The sequence below is a fragment of the Engystomops pustulosus genome, chromosome 8 (assembly GCF_040894005.1).
Source record: "Engystomops pustulosus chromosome 8, aEngPut4.maternal, whole genome shotgun sequence".
Classification (NCBI taxonomy): domain Eukaryota; kingdom Metazoa; phylum Chordata; class Amphibia; order Anura; family Leptodactylidae; genus Engystomops; species Engystomops pustulosus.
In genome coordinates this window covers 48,675,791-48,694,336 of record NC_092418.1, presented here as the reverse complement: position 1 = coordinate 48,694,336, position 18,546 = coordinate 48,675,791, and the positions used below count along the sequence as shown (strand labels likewise).

Genomic DNA, 18,546 nt, shown 5'->3' with positions numbered 1-18,546 from the left:
GTGGGCGTGATATAGATATTAGAATTCAAACAGATACCATATGTATCTACTATTTTAACAGTGAGTGACCTGAAGGTGCATGTGTGAACAGTCAGAAGCATGTGTCCCTAGAATCAATCTCTGTGACACCACCTATTGCAGTCACATCATAAATTGAGTGCAGTTCAAAGAACCTTTATAGGGAACGGACCAGTAGAAGTATGCCTGGAAAGCTAAAAAAGCTACAGAGAGTTGGCGTTACATTTGTGATCTGTAAAGAGTTTTGTACCATGTTAGGCTATATTCATATGATACAGCAATGGGCGCACTGCGCCGTACAGGAGCTGTTAGGAGCAGCACACATACGACATTTCCTACCTTTCCCTGGAATACGGCGCTGTGCACCATATATTGCTATGGAGAGGGGCGGGGGTGAGAGGGGCAGCGCTCAGCCCCTGCTCCTCTCCTGGGCACGGACATGTGCCCTCCATACTATGGTCCGGTGGAAACATGGTTGTGTGAATGCAGCATTAGCCAGTTGAATAAATTTCTATTGCTTTTAAATAGGCCAAACAAAATAACATTCTTGAGATTGTGAGCATGTCTGATGAAGGGACCTTAGCGGTCCTGAAGAACGCTTTTGACATCTTATGTTTCAGTTAGCCTTTAAAAGGTATCACAATCGCAATAAAGTTATTTTTGACCTATTAAAAATAACATGAATTTGTTGTCATCTGTTTAACAAAATGTATTTTTATGCTGAATAATTGAGAGGAGTTTGCCTTGGGGAATCCATGCAGGGCTACCCTACTCCAAAAACTACTAGTGCAATTTCATTGGTGAGTAACCAGGTGATTCTCTAAAATATTTATTTTTCTTCTAAAATATTTCTTTTTCTTCAAAATGTTAAAAATTCAGTGTATGAAAACTCCAAAAACAAACAGCTCCCACAGTCCACAGTCTTTGACAGCTGGGTTCTCACTGAAGGACTTCCAATGCTTGGAGCCAATGCTGCCAAGATTGCAGCCATGAAGACTTGCATAAATATAGGGGGGAAAAAATGGTTCTAGCACCATAAAAAATTTAAATAATAACTTTCTTTATAAGTTACATCTTAAAATAACATGCAAAGGCTACTGCCACCACAAGCAGCTACCGCGTTTCAGGCAAGAAAATTATTGGACGCTGTTAATCATACCATGCTATGATTAAGGGCATCTGATAATTTTCTTGCCCAAAATGCGCCAGCCTCTTTGGGTGGCAGAAGCCTTTGTCTGTTATTTTAAGATGTAACTAATAAAGGAAGTTATTATTTTTATTTTTTCTGCAGCTGGAATCATTTTTCCTATGTTAAAAATTCAGTTATTGTTCGTAGCCTGCTCCTACAAGATATTATGACTTGTATGTAAAGCTGTGAGTGAAGGGACCAGAAAAATTTATAGCGTTTAGTGCATGTGGGCTAATAAAATATTTTCTTAGTCCTTTATCATTCAAGGTATACAGTAAAAAAGTGATTAGTTACACATAAATGACAAGTTTTGGTGTACTGAAAAAACTATGGCTCTGTATCGGGAAAATACAAATGTATTCACTTGTATGCAAAAACCAATCGCACACCAAAAGGCTGTCATAGGACATCTAATGATGCAAATACTGGAGATCTTTACAAATTTGTTATTTTATTCAAGAGAAGGACCAATGAACATAACACAGCAGAGAAACAGCATAAAATACTGCAAACCATGTTAAAAGTTTTGGTGGTGACCTGAGGTGGCCCAAGGGGGGGGGGGGCAACCCTAAAATCCTGCAATATTGATTGGAATATCAGCCTGGAAGAGTTGCAACTTTTTTATTTTTTGAAATTTTTCTGCTCTTTATTTTTATTTAGTTTTTCTACAGCTGACATACTGTGGGATATTGACAGAGAAAAGCTGATGTATAGACACATGGCAACTGTTAGTTCTATAGAAATTAGTTCTAGAGGTAGAGCACCTCAGCACAGCAAGTTTCTCTTTGTGATTGCATCCATTATAGAAGAATGTGTGGTGCTATGGTGACTTGTGTTGATGACATACAGAACTGATAGCTTTAAACATTAGCTCCAAATGAGCTCTGAATTTTGCTAGAGGCATAAGCATGGCATAAGATAATTTATGGAAGAGAACCACTTAAGACACATATGTTTCTATTACTTTTTTTTCTCAGGAATGAATGAACATCTGTTTCAGTAAATGTTACTTTTAGGCAATTGTTTCCAGGGTTTTACAGTGGTTTAGAATGGCTTGCACTACATAAATACAGGATGACTCAGATCCTTATGGCATTGTATCTTTGCATGTCTTTCTTTAAAGTCACAGGAAGGAATAACATTGGACGGATATGTAGCATTGTCTTAGCTTTAGGAAGTTACTACTTCCTTATAGGGAGCTTGTAAAATCTACCAAGGTAGCTAAAGTGCCCTACTTAATGTAACTGATCATCAGGTTGTAGATTATGGGGCTCATTTACTAAGAGTCGCGCTGCACACTTTTGTCAGACTGTGCACCTTTTTCGGGGCTAAAACTGTTTGCACGGGTATTTAAGAAGAGTGTGCGCTTGGATTGTGGAGCAAGCGACCCTTTTGTGGTGCTGCTGCGCCGGCTTCTATGCGACACAAGTTAGGAGGCGTGCAGTCGGACAGTCCAACTGATTCGGACAGAGTGCTGGATTTAACTTCTAAATTGTGTCCCATGACCTAGGTTAAAGATGCACCACAAAAAAGATGGTGAACTCTGTCAGACCTGAGCAGGGAAGCGACACATTCATGATTTCAGGCGCACAATCTTAGTGAATCGCCGCACGCTGCATTATAGACAGACAATGCACTTTCAGTGAACTCCAGTGCGCTTGTAAGTAAATGTGCCCCTATGTTCATTATAGCTTCTTGCAATACAATCCAAAAGGAAATAAGTTATAGAATCTAAGGATGTTTAACTCATTTTAAACACAAACCCATTTTGATATCAGCTACATACAACCCTTGCAAGCTGATGATTTTGTGAAGAGATCCCTTCGCCAACTGTTCTATTCTGGCTTATAAATAGGTCTTGACATCTATGACATCTCTACATCATAAATAGGGTATACTGACATATAAATGGATGGTCTCTTGAAAACCGTATAATACCTCATCATGAAGAATTTTGACTACAGATATTCCCACAATGATGTCATTTTCAAGTAAAGATGGGGGTGGGAATCCGGTTTATTCTTAATAAAGATTAAGCTATTTCCATATAACCCATTGTAAGCACAAGATCCCATAACCATCACAGCCTAAGTGTACTAAACATCTATATACACACATAACAGATATCTAGTGCCATTTCATAAAAGGCAGACAAAAGAAGTTTAACACCGTAAGTAACAAAATACTATTAAATAATATTGTTTCTTAATATTTCTTTCTTCATGAGATAGTACTGTGATTTTTAATTCCAAAATGTTTTTTTTTTTTTTGCAGAGGCAACATAAAAGGGTTGTGAATATGAGTAGAACAGAGGAGTCTATGTTCCCAGAGGGCAGCCATCTGGACTTGTTTATTTGTGTTTTCAACTTTCTACTCTGAGATTTTCCCTGGCCTGGGCATCCTAGAGACGAGGGGCCTCTTACAAAGCATGCTCTGGCTATAATGTCCTCACAGAAAGGAGTGGAAAAGCGAGGGAAAAAAGCTAATTTTCTTTAAACTTCTTTAATATGTTACTTTTGAATCCTAAGCCGTTTCTGTATCTCACACTTTACATTGTACATTTACTTTTCACATTTTATAGAGAAAGATTTAGTCCCCAATATAAAAAAAACTAAAGAATAAATCACATTTGTTTTGACAACATAAGTGAACATCCAGTATAACGGTCATAAGAGAAGAGACTTGTGTATTAGAGCTCTATAATAACAGGAGGTATTCAGAAGTTATAAATCAAGAATCAGAAAAAAACAGGAAACAAATCTAAGATATTTTGTTGTACAGTATGTAAAAGCATTTGTTAGGCAATAATGAGTTTATAATTTACAAGTTACCGTACAGTCCTGTTCACATTACTCCAAAAATCCCAAGAATGTAAACACACTAAGAGCAATGGCAATTAAATGTTATTCACTATGTAATGGGACTTACCTTCTAAGGAGAAGTCTAGTAAGACATATTCATACGCCAAGTCATTTTTTGTTTCTACTTGTGGCCTTTTTAATGTTGAGAAGATTTTTCCAGGACTAGTGTCATCGGAATCCTCTAGCTTCCTAAGTCCACACCCCATGGCAAAACTTGCTTTTAGTGAACACACACAAAAGAAAATACAGCAAAAGGCTCTGAAAGAATACTCTTAAATATATGTTTAGTCATATTCCATCCTTGAAAGTAGTAGATTGTAAAAATCTTCCCTGCTCATTTTCAGAAGCATGGCTTTGCCTTATTTCCCATGCAGACTCTGTGGGAGAGCTCCTGAATTCAGCTACACAGACATCCAAAGAGTTTAGAGAAGACTTTTCATGCCACGTCAAATTACAGCCAGCCCCCCAGCCTTTTTCTGAGCAGCAGACACCAATAGTTCTTTGTCCTTGCTTGTGTCCTCCCCTTTTGGCTAGCATTTGGAAAGGCAATTAAGAGCTGACATATAAGGGAGAAGACTTTTCGATCAGTTTTTCTGTTTTATTTCTATAGAAAAACTCCCAAAAGTATGGAGCAAGTAATTAACAATTCTGATCATTTTGGGTAACATATTTAGTGTTAATAACAATAAGAAAAGTTTGATTAAACTGCCCTGTCTGAAATGTTAATTCAGTTTCCTATACCAAACAGCATTGAGAGTTTATTCTATATCCAAAGAGTGATATAATTATACATATATATTTAATATGAATGCAAATTTCATATGTTATATTATCATTGTACCAAACAAAAACACATATTGACTAAAATTATTCAATAAAGAACTAAAAGAAGACCTTATACAACAGTACATTAACTAACAAAAAGAAAAAGTATAATAGTGTGAATAAAATACAAAATTATTAGCCATGTTCTAAAGGGGTTAAGAAATAAAATAAAGATAACACTAATATCCCCAAGAGCTTTCTTGCACGTTATGTAACTAGGGAGGGTCCAAATATTTTTAATTAGAAAGCCAGCCAACTGCACAACATGACAAGCAAATTCCAATGTTGTGATGCTTTGCCTGCTGTTTTCTGATACTTTCATAAATATGTTAACATGATGTTATTTCTTTCAGATACCTACGCACTTATCACTTCATACTCTGTTCATTTGAAGACGCAGAATTCAGAAAGCCACGCAGTAAAGTAAGAAATAGACACTTAGGGGGACATTTACCAAATGCCAGGTCTGTATCCCAGTATTTAGAATTCCGTTGTCAGGATTCAGGGGTAGTGGACCCACTGAGCCACCATGGACGATGACGTAAGCCAACACCTGGGACCGAAGTCTGAGTGGTACCAGGTCTTCACTGGAGCCCACCGCAAAATGGGTTGGACTTGTTGCGGCATGGGTACCACCAGGTCACTCCACAGGCACAACTTTGTCCCCGGTGGTGGTCAAGGCGAGGTGCAGAATCGTGAGGTAGAGACTGAGATGGGGACAGACAGGAGGTCAGGACAGGCAGCACAGGAGCGAAGTCAGGAACGGCATCGAGGTCACAACCGGAAATCACTATAAATGCACATGACATAGGGAACAAGCTTTTTCTAAGGCAGGAAGCTCAAAGATCCGACGGGGCATGAGGGAAGAGGATGGCTATTTATCAGATTACCAGATGGCCAGCGCCAATTAGCGTCCCTTTAAATCTCAAGAAGCCAGCATGTGCACCATAGGAAGCGGGGACCCGCGTGCCAGATTGCGGAAAACAGTGTTGGATCGTGGACAGGTGAGTGAGCCTGCCACACAGCTGAGGGGGGACAGGGAGGCACATGGGTGTGCCTGCGACCTGAGAGGAGGGTCGCAGGAGCACCCATGACATCCCTCGTTCTACTTATGCCACTTTTCCTGTAGCCCCTCCAAACTTTTTCCTCTTTTCTTTAGACCCCCACTTACAATAGACCCATATATGATACTCCCATTTTTGCACCACTCCCCAGCCTTTCTTTACTTTTTTTTTTAACAAATTTATAAAAATAAGAAACGATACACAGAATTCCCCAGCAGCTACCCTCTTATCTGCCAAAGCTTTGGACAGTTCTGAAGTCACCAGGCATGTCAACCATATCAGACCATTGTGAGTGGGTAGCCTATAGATCACATGCTTCACTTCTGCGTTCAACTAAATCTGCATCGGGATAGAGTTGGATTTTTTACAGAGCTGCCAGTGGCAGATTAGACCACCCATATCCGGACAAGAAAGGGATCCTTGTCTGATATGAGTGGTCTAATCTGCCAATGGCAGCTCTTTAAAAATTCGTAAAAAAACCCTGCCGGGACATTCGGTCTGTTTTTGTAAAAATTGGATAGAGTTGGCATACACTGTGCAGTCTGCCAGGCCCCTTTGTGACCCAGCCCCAAAAAATGCTACTATGGCAGATTTTCTAGCACTGACGCTAAAAAAAAAGCCACAAGTTTGAGTTTAAAGGTGCACAGAAGGTAAATACAGACAATAAATGGGCCTTTTCAATTAGCTGTCTATTTGGGGAGCACCTAAGGCAGGGATCTGGAACCTATGGCTCGGGAGCCAGATGTCTTTTGATGGCGGCATCTGGCTCGCAGCCAGGGCTTCTATCCAGGGGCGTAACTACAGCCGCAGCAACTGCTAAGATGCCTGCCAAGACCAGGAGCCCGTATTTGGTCGTATGTCCCGGGCCCCTGTTGTGCCCCTGGATGTATTCGGCAGAGCAGCGGCACCTCCCTCTCCCTCCTTGTTGCAGCCTCCTCTGTGTGAGTGAGGGAGGGGAGGAGACTGTCTGCTGCAGCCAATCCCGGCGCTGGATGTAGCAGCGCGGGAGATTCATACAGAGGAGACTAGAGAGGTGCATACTCCGGAGACATCCAGCACCTGAGGAGAAGGAATCGGGAATCAGCCAGAGCTAAGTCCTCCCTCCCCCGAGTGTCTCCTCAGACTCTGCACTAACCCCTTAGTGTCCTGTGTGCAGTGGTGGACTGGCCATAAGACCCACCGGGAGAAATCCCGGTGGGCCGATTGGTTTAGGGCTGGTCTGTGGCCGGTCCTGTACTGGTGGGGCCGGTGTAAAAATAAAAACACATGAAACTCCTCTCTGACGTCTTATTTTTATGTACTGGCGTGGGGGTGGCTGTATACCAGGGGCAGGCTGTATACCAGAGGCTGGTGCTGTATACCGGTGGCAGGCTGTACACTGGGGCTATGGGCTGTAATGCTGGGGCTATGGGCTGTAATGCTGGGGCTATGGGCTGTAATGCTGGGGCTATGGGCTGTAATGCTGGGGCTATGGGCTGTAATACTGGGGCTATGGGCTGTAATACTGGGGCTATGGGCTGTAATACTGAGGCTATGGGCTGTAATACTGAGGCTATGGGCTGTAATACTGGGGCTATGGGCTGTAATACTGGGGCTATGGGCTGTAATACTGGGGCTATGGGCAGTAATACTGGGGCTATGGGCTGTATACCAGGGGCTGGCGCTGTATACTGGGGCCATGGGCTGTAATACTGGGGCCATGGGCTGTAATACTGGGGCCATGGGCCGTAATACTGGGGCCATGGGCCGTAATACTGGGGCCATGGGCCGTAATACTGGGGCCATGGGCCGTAATACTGGGGCCATGGGCCGTAATACTGGGACAGGGGCTCAGGGGCTGTATACTGGGGCCATCTGGCCGTATACTGGGGCACGGGCAGTCTGGCCGTATACTGGGGCACGGGCAGTCTGGCCGTATACTGGGGCACGGGCAGTCTGGCCGTATACTGGGCAGACTGAATATACTAGAAGGGCTGGCTGTGTACTATAGTGGGCTGGATATATACTGGGGGGGGGGGTGGCTGGCTATATACTGGGGGGGTAATGGCTACTAGTAATAGTAGCTATATTCTTGTACATAGGGGGCAGTATTATAGTAGTTATATTCTTGTACATAGGGGGCAGTATTATAGTAGTTATATTCTTGTACACAGAGGGCAGTATTATAGTAGTTATATTCCTGTACATAGGGGGCAGTATTATAGTAGTTATATTCTTGTACATAGAGGGCAGTATTATAGTAGTTATATTCCTGTATATAGGGGCAGTATTATAGTAGTTATATTTCTGTACATAGGGGGCAGTATTATAGTAGTTATATTCTTGTACACAGAGGGCAGTATTATAGTAGTTATATTCTTGTACATAGGGAGCAGTATTATAGTAGTTATATTCCTGTATATAGGGGCGGTATTATAGTAGTTATATTCCTGTACATAGGGGGCAGTATTATAGTAGTTATATTCTTGTACATAGGGGGCAGTATTATAGTAGTTATATTCTTGTACATAGGGGGCAGTATTATAGTAGTTATATTCTTGTACACAGGGGGCAGTATTATAGTAGTTATATTCCTGTACATAGGGGGCAGTATTATAGTAGTTATATCCTTTTACATAGGGGGCAGTATTATAGAAGTTTAGTAACTCCACCCACATTGCAAGGCCACGCCTACTTGTTTTGACCCCGCCCACAAAATGGGGCCACTTTTACAGTATTTTCCAGGGCCACTTTAAATTCCCAGTCTGCCCTTGCCTGTGTGCAGGAGCAGCTATGAAGCTCCTAAGTGTCCCTTACAGACCCCTCTGCATCATCCCCTCATATCTTCCCCCACCACTGCATTTCTACATTAATGTGAGGTTCTGCAGCAGCTTAGACACATAATAGCTAGAACCCATGACAACATTTGTGTGCACAGCCCCTTTAGGTGCAGATTTTTCTGTCTTGTGGGACACAGAGTAGCCGCCACACAAAACTGGTTCAAATGCGTTATAAATACATGTACAAGCTCCAAAGATGTTCTATCCAGTGCAAAGTCCCCAGAAAACTGGTGCAGATACTTTAATAAATGTGTATTATAATGTTCTGCAGCGGTTGGCTCATGTATAGGGATGTTCTGCAGCGGTTGGCTCATGTATAGGGATGTACTTCAGCGGTTGGCTCATGTATAGGGATGTTCTGCAGCGGTTGGCTCATGTATAGGGATGTTCTGCAGGGTTGGCATGTGTATTGGGATGTTCTGCAGCGGATGGCGCGTGTATAGGGATGTTCTGCAGCGGTTGGCATGTGTATAGGGATGTTCTTCAGCGGTTGGCTCATGTATAGGGATGTTCTGCAGCGGTTGGCATGTGTATAGGAATGTTCTGCAGCGGTTGGCATGTGTATAGGGATGTTCTGCAGCGGTTGGCATGTGTATAGGGATGTTCTGCAGCGGTTGGCATGTGTATAGGGATGTTCTGCAGCGGTTGGCATGTGTATAGGGATGTTCTGCAGCGGATGGCGCGTGTATAGGGATGTTCTGCAGCGGTTGGCTCATGTATAGGGATGTTCTGCAGCGGTTGGCATGTGTATAGGGATGTTCTGTAGCGGTTGGCGTCTGTATAGGGATGTTCTGCAGCGGTTGGCATGTGTATAGGGATGTTCTGCAGCGGTTGGCTCATGTATGGGGATGTTCTGCAGCGGTTGGCTCATGTATAGGGATGTTCTTCAGCGGTTGGCTCATGTATAGGGATGTTCTTCAGCGGTTGGCTCATGTATAGGGATGTTCTTCAGCGGTTGGCTCATGTATAGGGATGTTCTTCAGCGGTTGGCTCATGTATAGGGATGTTCTTCAGCGGTTGGCTCATGTATAGGGATGTTCTTCAGCGGTTGGCTCATGTATAGGGATGTTCTGCAGCGGTTGGCTCATGTATAGGGATGTTCTGCAGCGGTTGGCATGTGTATAGGGATGTTCTGCAGCGGATGCCGCGTGTATAGGGATGTTCTGCAGCGGTTGGCATGTGTATAGGGATGTTCTGCAGCAGATGGCGCGTGTATTGGGATGCTCTGCAGCGGCTAGTGCGTGTATTCTGCAGGTTCTGCAGCTCCTGTTCCTGATTATCAGTGATTTTTAGTAAATTGAAGCTACAAATTCCCTATGGGACTGCGCACCCTCTTTATTTGTTTGCTTTATTTAAGACAACACTTTTAAAGGGCCACTGACAGAACAATGGCTCCAGCAGTCATTAGTACAGCAAGGAGTGTTCTTCCCCTGTACTAAGCCACCACTGGACCGAAACAATGTTAATTCCCTGTAAAATAAAAAAAATAGATAATTTACAGAAGCACTCTGGCCTCTTCCTTCTTCTGTGCATGCCTGAAAGCTGGCACTCTCTCATCATCAGGTGGGAAGAAGCCAGATCCAGGCAGCACATTAAAAAGAAGCCAGAGTGCTGGACGAGATGTCCTGCATCACAAGCTCCAATGTAAATTATCTATTTTTTATTTTACAGGGAATCACCATTGTTTTGGTCCAGTTGTGGCTTAGTACAGGGGGGAGGAACACTCCTTGCTGTACTAATGACTGCTGGAGCCATTGTTCTGTCAGTGGCCCTTTAAACATATTGTACGGCTCTCGCAGAATTATATTTTAAAATATGTGGCACTTATGACTCTCTCAGCCAAAAAAGTTCCTGACCCCTGACCTAAGGGGTATAATACTGTGTGGTGGGCACTAAGAGAACAATCTGTATTGCAAGGAACAAAATGAACCCAAAGGGAACCCTTACTGTACATTTTGCATTTTTTATTGCATTTTGCCCACTGAAAAGGGCAATATCACTGTGTGAGGGCAAAAAAGGTATACAGGCAGTCCCCTACTTAAGAACACCTGACTTACATATGACCCCTAGTTACAAACGGACCTCTGGATTTTGGTAATTTGCTGTACTTTAGTCCTAGGCTAATAATAATATAACAGTTATCAGAGGTGTCTGCAATTAAGCTTTAGTGATAATCCTGGTTCTTATGACAATCCAACATTTTTAAAATCCAATTGTCACAGAGACCAAAAAAAGTTCTGGCTGGGGTTACAAAGATAAAATGTACAGTTCTGACTTACATACAAACTCAACTTAAGAACAAACCTACAGACCCTATCTTGTACGTAACCCGGGGACTGCCTGTATTCTTATCACCATAGTTATAGGCCCCCACAGTAATTATTGTATTAAGAATTTCTGCCTCTTCCGTTTTAGTAAATTTTGGTGCTGCTTACTTGATGGCTTATGACTATGCACTTTTAGGATTGTATTATTCTTCCACCTGGACCTTATTTCAACCTATAGGTGCTTGACATATAAATATTCTTCACAGATGTCATTATACAGGATAAGCTTTAGGCTGTGTTTGCAAAACTTTTCTTTTTTTGCATGGTCATTCCAAAAAGCCTTTCAAATTAACACTCCACTCCCCCCTTTTCAGCCATGACCTTTTTATCCCCATTATGTCATACTGTATTTCTCTTCTCACATACTGTATATACTCGACTATAAGCCGACACGAGTATAAGGTACCTAATTTTACCACAAAACCTCGAAAAACTATTGACTCGAGTATAAGCCTAGGGTGGGAAATGCATTGGTCCCAGCCTGCCCCACAGTGGCGTAACTACCACCGTAGCAGCCGTAGCAATTGCTACGGGGCCCGGCAGCTTCAGGGGCCCGTGGTGCACGGCCAAATCATAATGTTGAGGTGAACTATGACACAACAAGGACAGCGGCACCACTCGTGCGCTCAGGTACACAGTAGCAGCAAAGCAACTGCCCCCACCACTAACCCGCTCCCCCCGGACGCGCATGCTGCAAAACCTCTGCTGTAATGGTTACGCATCCTGCGCTGCTAACTCTCTGTCTGCTAACACTAACTACAGAAGAGGTGGGCTCGTTCCTGCCCCCTCGGCTCCTAGCTTACCAGCCCTGCCTTGCTGCCTTCTCTGTGGCTGTGACCTGCCCCCGTCTTCTCAGTCCGTCCTGGTCACATGACTGATGTGACCCCTGACCTGACGTCCAGACAACTGCGATGCCGGGTGAAGCATGGAGGAGCTGGAGGACGAGCTGCCAATCTGGAGAGCAGAGAGACTGAAGACCTCTACAGGTAAGTGTATACCCTTTATAGATAGCAGGTATTCTACTTCAAACTCTGATGCCTGCTATCTATAAGAGACCAGCGCTGGAACCAGTTACAGGTGAGTATAATTCATATGTATATGCCTGTAGCCTTATATGTGATTATATATGTGTGTACGTATTAATGTATATACGGGGAGCGCTGGAGCGTAAGTATATATGTTTTGTGTATATGTAAAGAGAGGTCGCTGCCGGACATGTTATTAGCGGAGGGAGGCCGCTGCCGGACATGTTATTAGCGGAGGGAGGTCGCTGCCGGACATGTTATTAGCGGAGGGAGGCCGCTGCCGGACATGTTATTAGCGGAGGGGAGGTCGCTGCCGGACATGTTATTAGCGGAGGGAGGCCGCTGCCGGACATGTTATTAGCGGAGGGAGGTCGCTGCTGGACATGTTATTAGCGGAGGGAGGTCGCTGCTGGACATGTTATTAGCGGAGGGAGGCCGCTGCCGGACATGTTATTAGCGGAGGGAGGCCGCTGCCGGACATGTTATTAGCGGAGGGGAGGTCGCTGCCGGACATGTTATTAGCGGAGGGGAGGCCGCTGCCGGACATGTTATTAGCGGAGGGGAGGCCGCTGCCGGACATGTTATTAGCGGAGGGGAGGCCGCTGCCGGACATGTTATTAGCGGAGGGGAGGTCGCTGCCGGACATGTTATTAGCGGAGGGGAGGCCGCTGCCGGACATGTTATTAGCGGAGGGGAGGCCGCTGCTGGACATGTTATTAGCGGAGGGGAGGCCGCTGCCGGACATGTTATTAGCGGAGGGGAGGTCGCTGCCGGACATGTTATTAGCGGAGGGGAGGCCGCTGCCGGACATGTTATTAGCGGAGGGAGGCCGCTGCCGGACATGTTATTAGCGGAGGGGAGGCCGCTGCCGGACATGTTATTAGCGGAGGGGAGGCCGCTGCCGGACATGTTATTAGCGGAGGGGAGGCCGCTGCCGGACATGTTATTAGCGGAGGGGAGGCCGCTGCCGGACATTTTATGTGTTTGGTGCATCAATCCTAACCTTATTGTAACAATTAAAACAACAATTAAAAAAATCATTGTATATGTTAAACATTGGCAGGGGATGGGAGGAGGTGCTGTGGTTGGGAAGGGGGGCCCTACCAAAAGTTTGCTATGGGGCCCACTCATTCCTAGTTACGCCACTGCTGCCCCAGTATATAGCTAGCCAGCGCATGCCCCCAGTATATAGCCAGAAACCCCTTGTCCCCAGAATATAGCCTGCAGCCCCTGCCCCGGATTATATAATCTTCAGCACCTGCCCCCAGTATATAGCCTGCAGCCCCTGCACCCAGTATACAGCCTGCAGCCCCCTGTCCCCAGTATACAGCCTGCAGCCCCCTGTCCCCAGTATAGAGCCTGCAGCCCCCTGTCCCCAGTATACAGCCTGCAGCCTCTTATCCCCTGTATACAGCCTGCAGCCTCTTATCCCCTGTATACAGCCTGCAGCCCCCTGTCCCCAGTATACAGCCTGCAGCCCCCTGTCCCCAGTATGCAGCCAGCAGCCCCCTGTCCCCAGTATACAGCCTGTAGCCCCCTGTCCCCAGTATACAGCCTGCAGCCTCTTATCCCCTGTATACAGCCTGCAGCCCCCTGTCCCCAGTATACAGCCTGCAGCCCCCTGTCCCCAGTATATAGCCTGCAGCCTCTTATCCCCTGTACACAGCCTGCAGCCCTCTTTCCCCGGTATACAGGCTGCAGCCCCCTTTCAACAGTATACAGGCTGCAGCCCCCTGACCACAGTATACAGCCCTGTCCACAGTACAGTCTGCAGCCCCTGCCCCCCAGTATACAGCCCTCCCCCCCCAGTATACAGTCAGCAGCCCCCTGTCCCCGGTATACCACCCCTCCCAGAGGAATGCCCAGCTTATAAGAAAAAAAAGTGTACTCACCTTCCAACATCCCCCTGGCAGGTCCTCTTCTAGCTATCAATGTTCTGGCTCTGGCTCCCTTCTCCGTGCGGTGCTGTCACTCTAGTCCTGACGCCAGCCACTTGCTGACATCATAGTGTGTACCGATGGCGGCACACACACTAGAATGTCACTGAGCGGCTGACATCAAAGCTCGAGCCACGGCATCGCATGGAGACAGGGAGCCGGAACATTGATGGCTAGAAGAGGACCTGTCGGTGCGTAAGAAGGTGAGTACATTTTTGTTTTTTTTATAGACTCAAGTATAAGCCAAGTTAGGGTATTTCAGCACATTTTTTTGTGCTGAAAAATTCAGCTCATACTCAAGTATATACGGTATCAATTCTATTTCTCTCAGTCTTGTTATCAAGGATTAGGCATCAGTATACATACTCCATTAGAAATATTTTTTGAATATCTCTATTTCCATATTTTTTCAATACTTCCTGTTGTCCCGACTTTGATTGGAATTGTATAACTTGAGAGACCATCACAAATGTGATTATCATAAATTGTCAGGAACTAGTGGTCATACATCCCCCACCGGGGCCTAGCCTTTTCACGGGGCCTGGAGTCAGCCGGGGCCCGCAGTACTTGAGTGGCTGGCGGTTGCGGCCTAGGCACGCTAGTGTCACTGTGCTTGGTATGGGGAACCGGAGGGCTGTCCTACAGCCTGGCAGGTCTCCAGCAGGGTGGTGTTGGCAAGAAATGATGAGGGAGAGGCTGCTATAGCGGATCTCCCTGGGGCAACCCTTTGGTGTCTAGAGGATGAGTCTCTGTGTGGTGGACAGGGTGCCTGTGATGATGGCAGCCGTAGTAGCAGGGACCAGACGGAGGCAGAGGTTGAACAAAAACAACTTACAGTTCTTTATTTGAACCGGCAGGAACCGCAGCAACGTGCCTTTAACAGGTAGATGGAGTGCTGAGATGCTTTTGGAGGGAGCCTCAGGAGATAGTTCACCAGCGTGGATGTAGAGGGCAGGCTGGGAGGCAGCTGTGTCCTGGTAGGAAGCTTCAGCTTGTCCTGTAGGGCTTCAGGTATCACCTTTAAAGGTAAGATGATACCCCTTTCCTCACTATACTAACTCTAGTCTTCTTGCTCCACTCTTCAGAGGCAGGGGCTAGGCTCTTCCTGCTCTGGTATGGGCTAGACAGAGATTGCTCACTCACTCACTAATCTCTAGGATTCTCCTACACTAGAATCTCTCTGAAAGTTCTGAGAGACTTCTCCTCTCTAGAACATTCCTGGCCAGGGGTTTTATCACTTCCCTTTGGTCAGGTGGTGGCTGCTCCTCCAATCACATCTCAGCTTACAGAGGACAGGATGTAACACAGATCATTGGATGATAGAATCTTACATCATACAAAATTAACTTCTGCCTTGCCAGGCAGGATTCACCACTGCAATACCCCTATGTCCTATCAGGACCATGTAGTGTGATGTGATTACATGCAGGTGGGACGTATTCGCAAACCCTCCCTCGCCATTGCATCGGCGAGGGTGTTGCAACTGCTTGTACTCTGTAATGTATTATTTTATTTGTATATGTCCCCTAAGATCTGTAAAGCGCGACAGAATACAATGGCGCTACATAAATAAGTGTAGGTTCATCAGACGAAACGGACTATACTACTAAGGCTCTCAATCATATTCACTGGGCTAACTACTGCCTGACTGTGGTCCTCTCAACAGACACCTGTAGCGCCCTACATAGATGATTTATTGTTCTCTTTATCTACTACTGTCCATTCCAGCCCTGCGGATTTGGTCTACAAAAGCATTACAAGTTGGTTGTGGCATTTGACACAAACTCTCAAGGTGAGCATATAGTTGCACTTAACTACTGGATTGGCATTACTTAAACCTGCTACACTATTTTTGCGCTCTTCACCTTCTTTTTTTCTATATTACAAACATTCCAGATCTTACAGAGGAAACAGACACATTTGGTAGGCTACCTAACTTTAAAGTTAACGCCTAAAAGCAATGGCACTTTGTCTCCTCAGTACAGAAGAGACAGCTTGGTGGAACTTATTTCGTTGGACCTCTGACACCAATAAATATTTGGGTCTACAGCTTCCATCTAGTATCTAGACTTTCAAACTCAATTTCCCCCCTTTGCTCCAACAGTTGAAATAGATGGTCCCCAGGACTGTTCTCTTGGTTTGGCAGGATAGGTATCATAAAAATGAATGTTCTCCAACACATTTTGTATTGTCAAGAATAGCACCACTGTAGGTGGCTGCCTGTGCATCGGCTCTGGCTTTCTTCACCCCACACCCTCCCACCCTGCGGCACCAACGTGGCACTCATCCTGCCACCCCCCTTCAGTATCCAGGCGATCATCAGCATCAGGGGCTCCATGAGCTATGGGCAGTGTCACGGGCATGTTAACTTGTATTGTGCTGTATCGTAATGTCCTGTAACTATGTTAGTATGCAACTAACGAACTAGCAACATGTAAGAATGTGCCTCTTGTAGTGTATGTATGTAACTGTAACGTTAAGCCTAACTAGCTGCGTGTAACAATTGCAGGGACACTGTACAAAAGAATTCCCCCCCAGGCCCTACCAATAAAAATTCCAGCCACCTTTCTACCAACTGTCCATGGCCTTATCTCAAACTCCGTTCGGGCAAATAAAACAGAGGAAATCAGGTAGATCATCTGGTGAGAACAGTTTACTGGTGTTGTAACAGTAACAATAAGACTTGGGTGTCTGTGAAGAAAACTTTGCTGCAGATGCCTTTGCCCTGTCTCCTGTGGCTTCCCTAAGTTAAGTTTCTTCTCACCTAACAATCTACCTGACTGTTGTGGTGTATTGTGGCTGTTGAAACAATGCAGATATTTCCCTGGGAAACTTCCCTATTCTCCCAGTCCAGGGAAACCCAGACTTCTAGCCAGGCCAATCTCTTCAAGTCTTCCAACAGTGGTACAGGTCAATTTTGTGCCACACACTTCATATACAGGTCATAATAATAATAGTTTGTTAATTATACAGCGTACACAGATTATGCAGCACTACACAGAAATTGCCAAATCGGTCCAGAATGGCAAAAGAGAGACAGTCTAGTTGCCCCCCACCTCCGATATACAGAAGGTTTTACTTTGGCAGGGTCTACAACTATTCAACTTTGAGAATTCCCTCCCAAAACCAACAGATCTCTCTAGGGCACTGACTGCATTTGAAGGTGTGTGTCCTAACCGGTTTGACTCTGTCCTTTGCACATGTCTATTGTTCAGCATACACACTCAATCCTTGTAAAGTTATGTGGCTTGGTTGATGTTGGTGCTAAGTTGGCACCTAAGTTTTTAGTTTGTTTAGTTTAAATATGACCCTTTCTGTGACATACAAACTATCAATCACACCCAATTGCACACCTACACCATCATTCTGTAAGGCAAGGAAACAGAATTAGGGAAAACGTTCTCTAACAGTCAGTGGAAAAAATGTTTTTCTCTGTCTCAGAAGGCAGTTATAGCCTCCAAACTAGGCTCAGGGATTAACCAAGATATGATCCTGCATCAGTGTAGCTACAGCATTCTCAAGGTATGTTTGGTTCATAATGTATGAAATCATATGGTACGTTTCCTTTAAAGCAAACTGGGTTGGGTGGAAGTGCTGATGTAGGTAGGCATCCTGCTTCTGCCCGTTTCTCTGAAGAGCTGTATTTTACCATTGTGTGGACTCTCTATGCAATTGCATGGGATCCCTTATGACCCCTGGCTAGGTGTGAGTGGCCAGATTGCAAAACTGGCATTCCAGAAAGAATCCAAGAATAACAGGAAAGACCAACAGTCCTAGAGACAGAACAGACTGTAAAATCCTCTATTAATGTGTTAATCTGGGTCGAATTGGCAACTTAAAGGGAACCTGTCACCAGTTAATTACCCCATTAAACTACTAGCCATCTTAGGTATGAAATGTCCTTTCTTGGAAACCCTTTTTATGTCAAATCTCATCATTCACCCCCTCCAAAGTCATGTGAAAATGAGCAGAGAAGAGTCGTTTTTGCCAAGATAAGACACCTCACATTTTTTAGAGGAGATTTTTTTTCTAAGGTAAATGGGCAAGATTTTACAGATGAAAGAGAGAATTCTAGAAAAGACATTTCTTATTGGACCTGAGAATAATGGGTAATGGTTTTAATGGGGTAAAACCAGCGACAGGTTTCGTTTAAATTGGCTCTAGGGAAACTAAAGTGACCTCATGTGGCAGCCATTATTCTTCTGTAGGAAACCTAGCATCATAGAGGTAAGTTGCAGACTTTTACTGTACATACTGCTGTGAGATATATTGTTTTACAGTTCTACTATATATGTATATATATAGTTATGTATTTATTTATTTAACTAACTAACTACTGGTATATAGTTCCTGTTAGTGATATATAAAGCGCAAATACCCATCAATTGCAAATCTACTACCATTGTTAAAGGGGGTTTCCAACAAAAGAAGTAAGGCCTAACTTGCCACAGATCATGAGAATGGGGGTCTGATGGGGTCCA

The 18,546-nt window shown here is 44.7% G+C and overlaps 1 protein-coding gene across 1 annotated transcript in view; it reads right to left on the bottom strand.

Moving 5' to 3' along the window:
• Nucleotides 1-4,519, bottom strand: part of RFTN2 (raftlin family member 2) — a 35,396-nt gene extending 30,877 nt beyond the window's left edge. Inside the window, exon 1 of the mRNA XM_072120869.1 lies at nt 4,136-4,519. Within this exon, the coding sequence (XP_071976970.1) occupies nt 4,136-4,274 (139 nt within the window). The 5' untranslated portion in view covers nt 4,275-4,519. The remainder of the gene's footprint in view (nt 1-4,135) is intronic.
• Between the last annotated feature and the right edge of the window lie 14,027 nt (nt 4,520-18,546).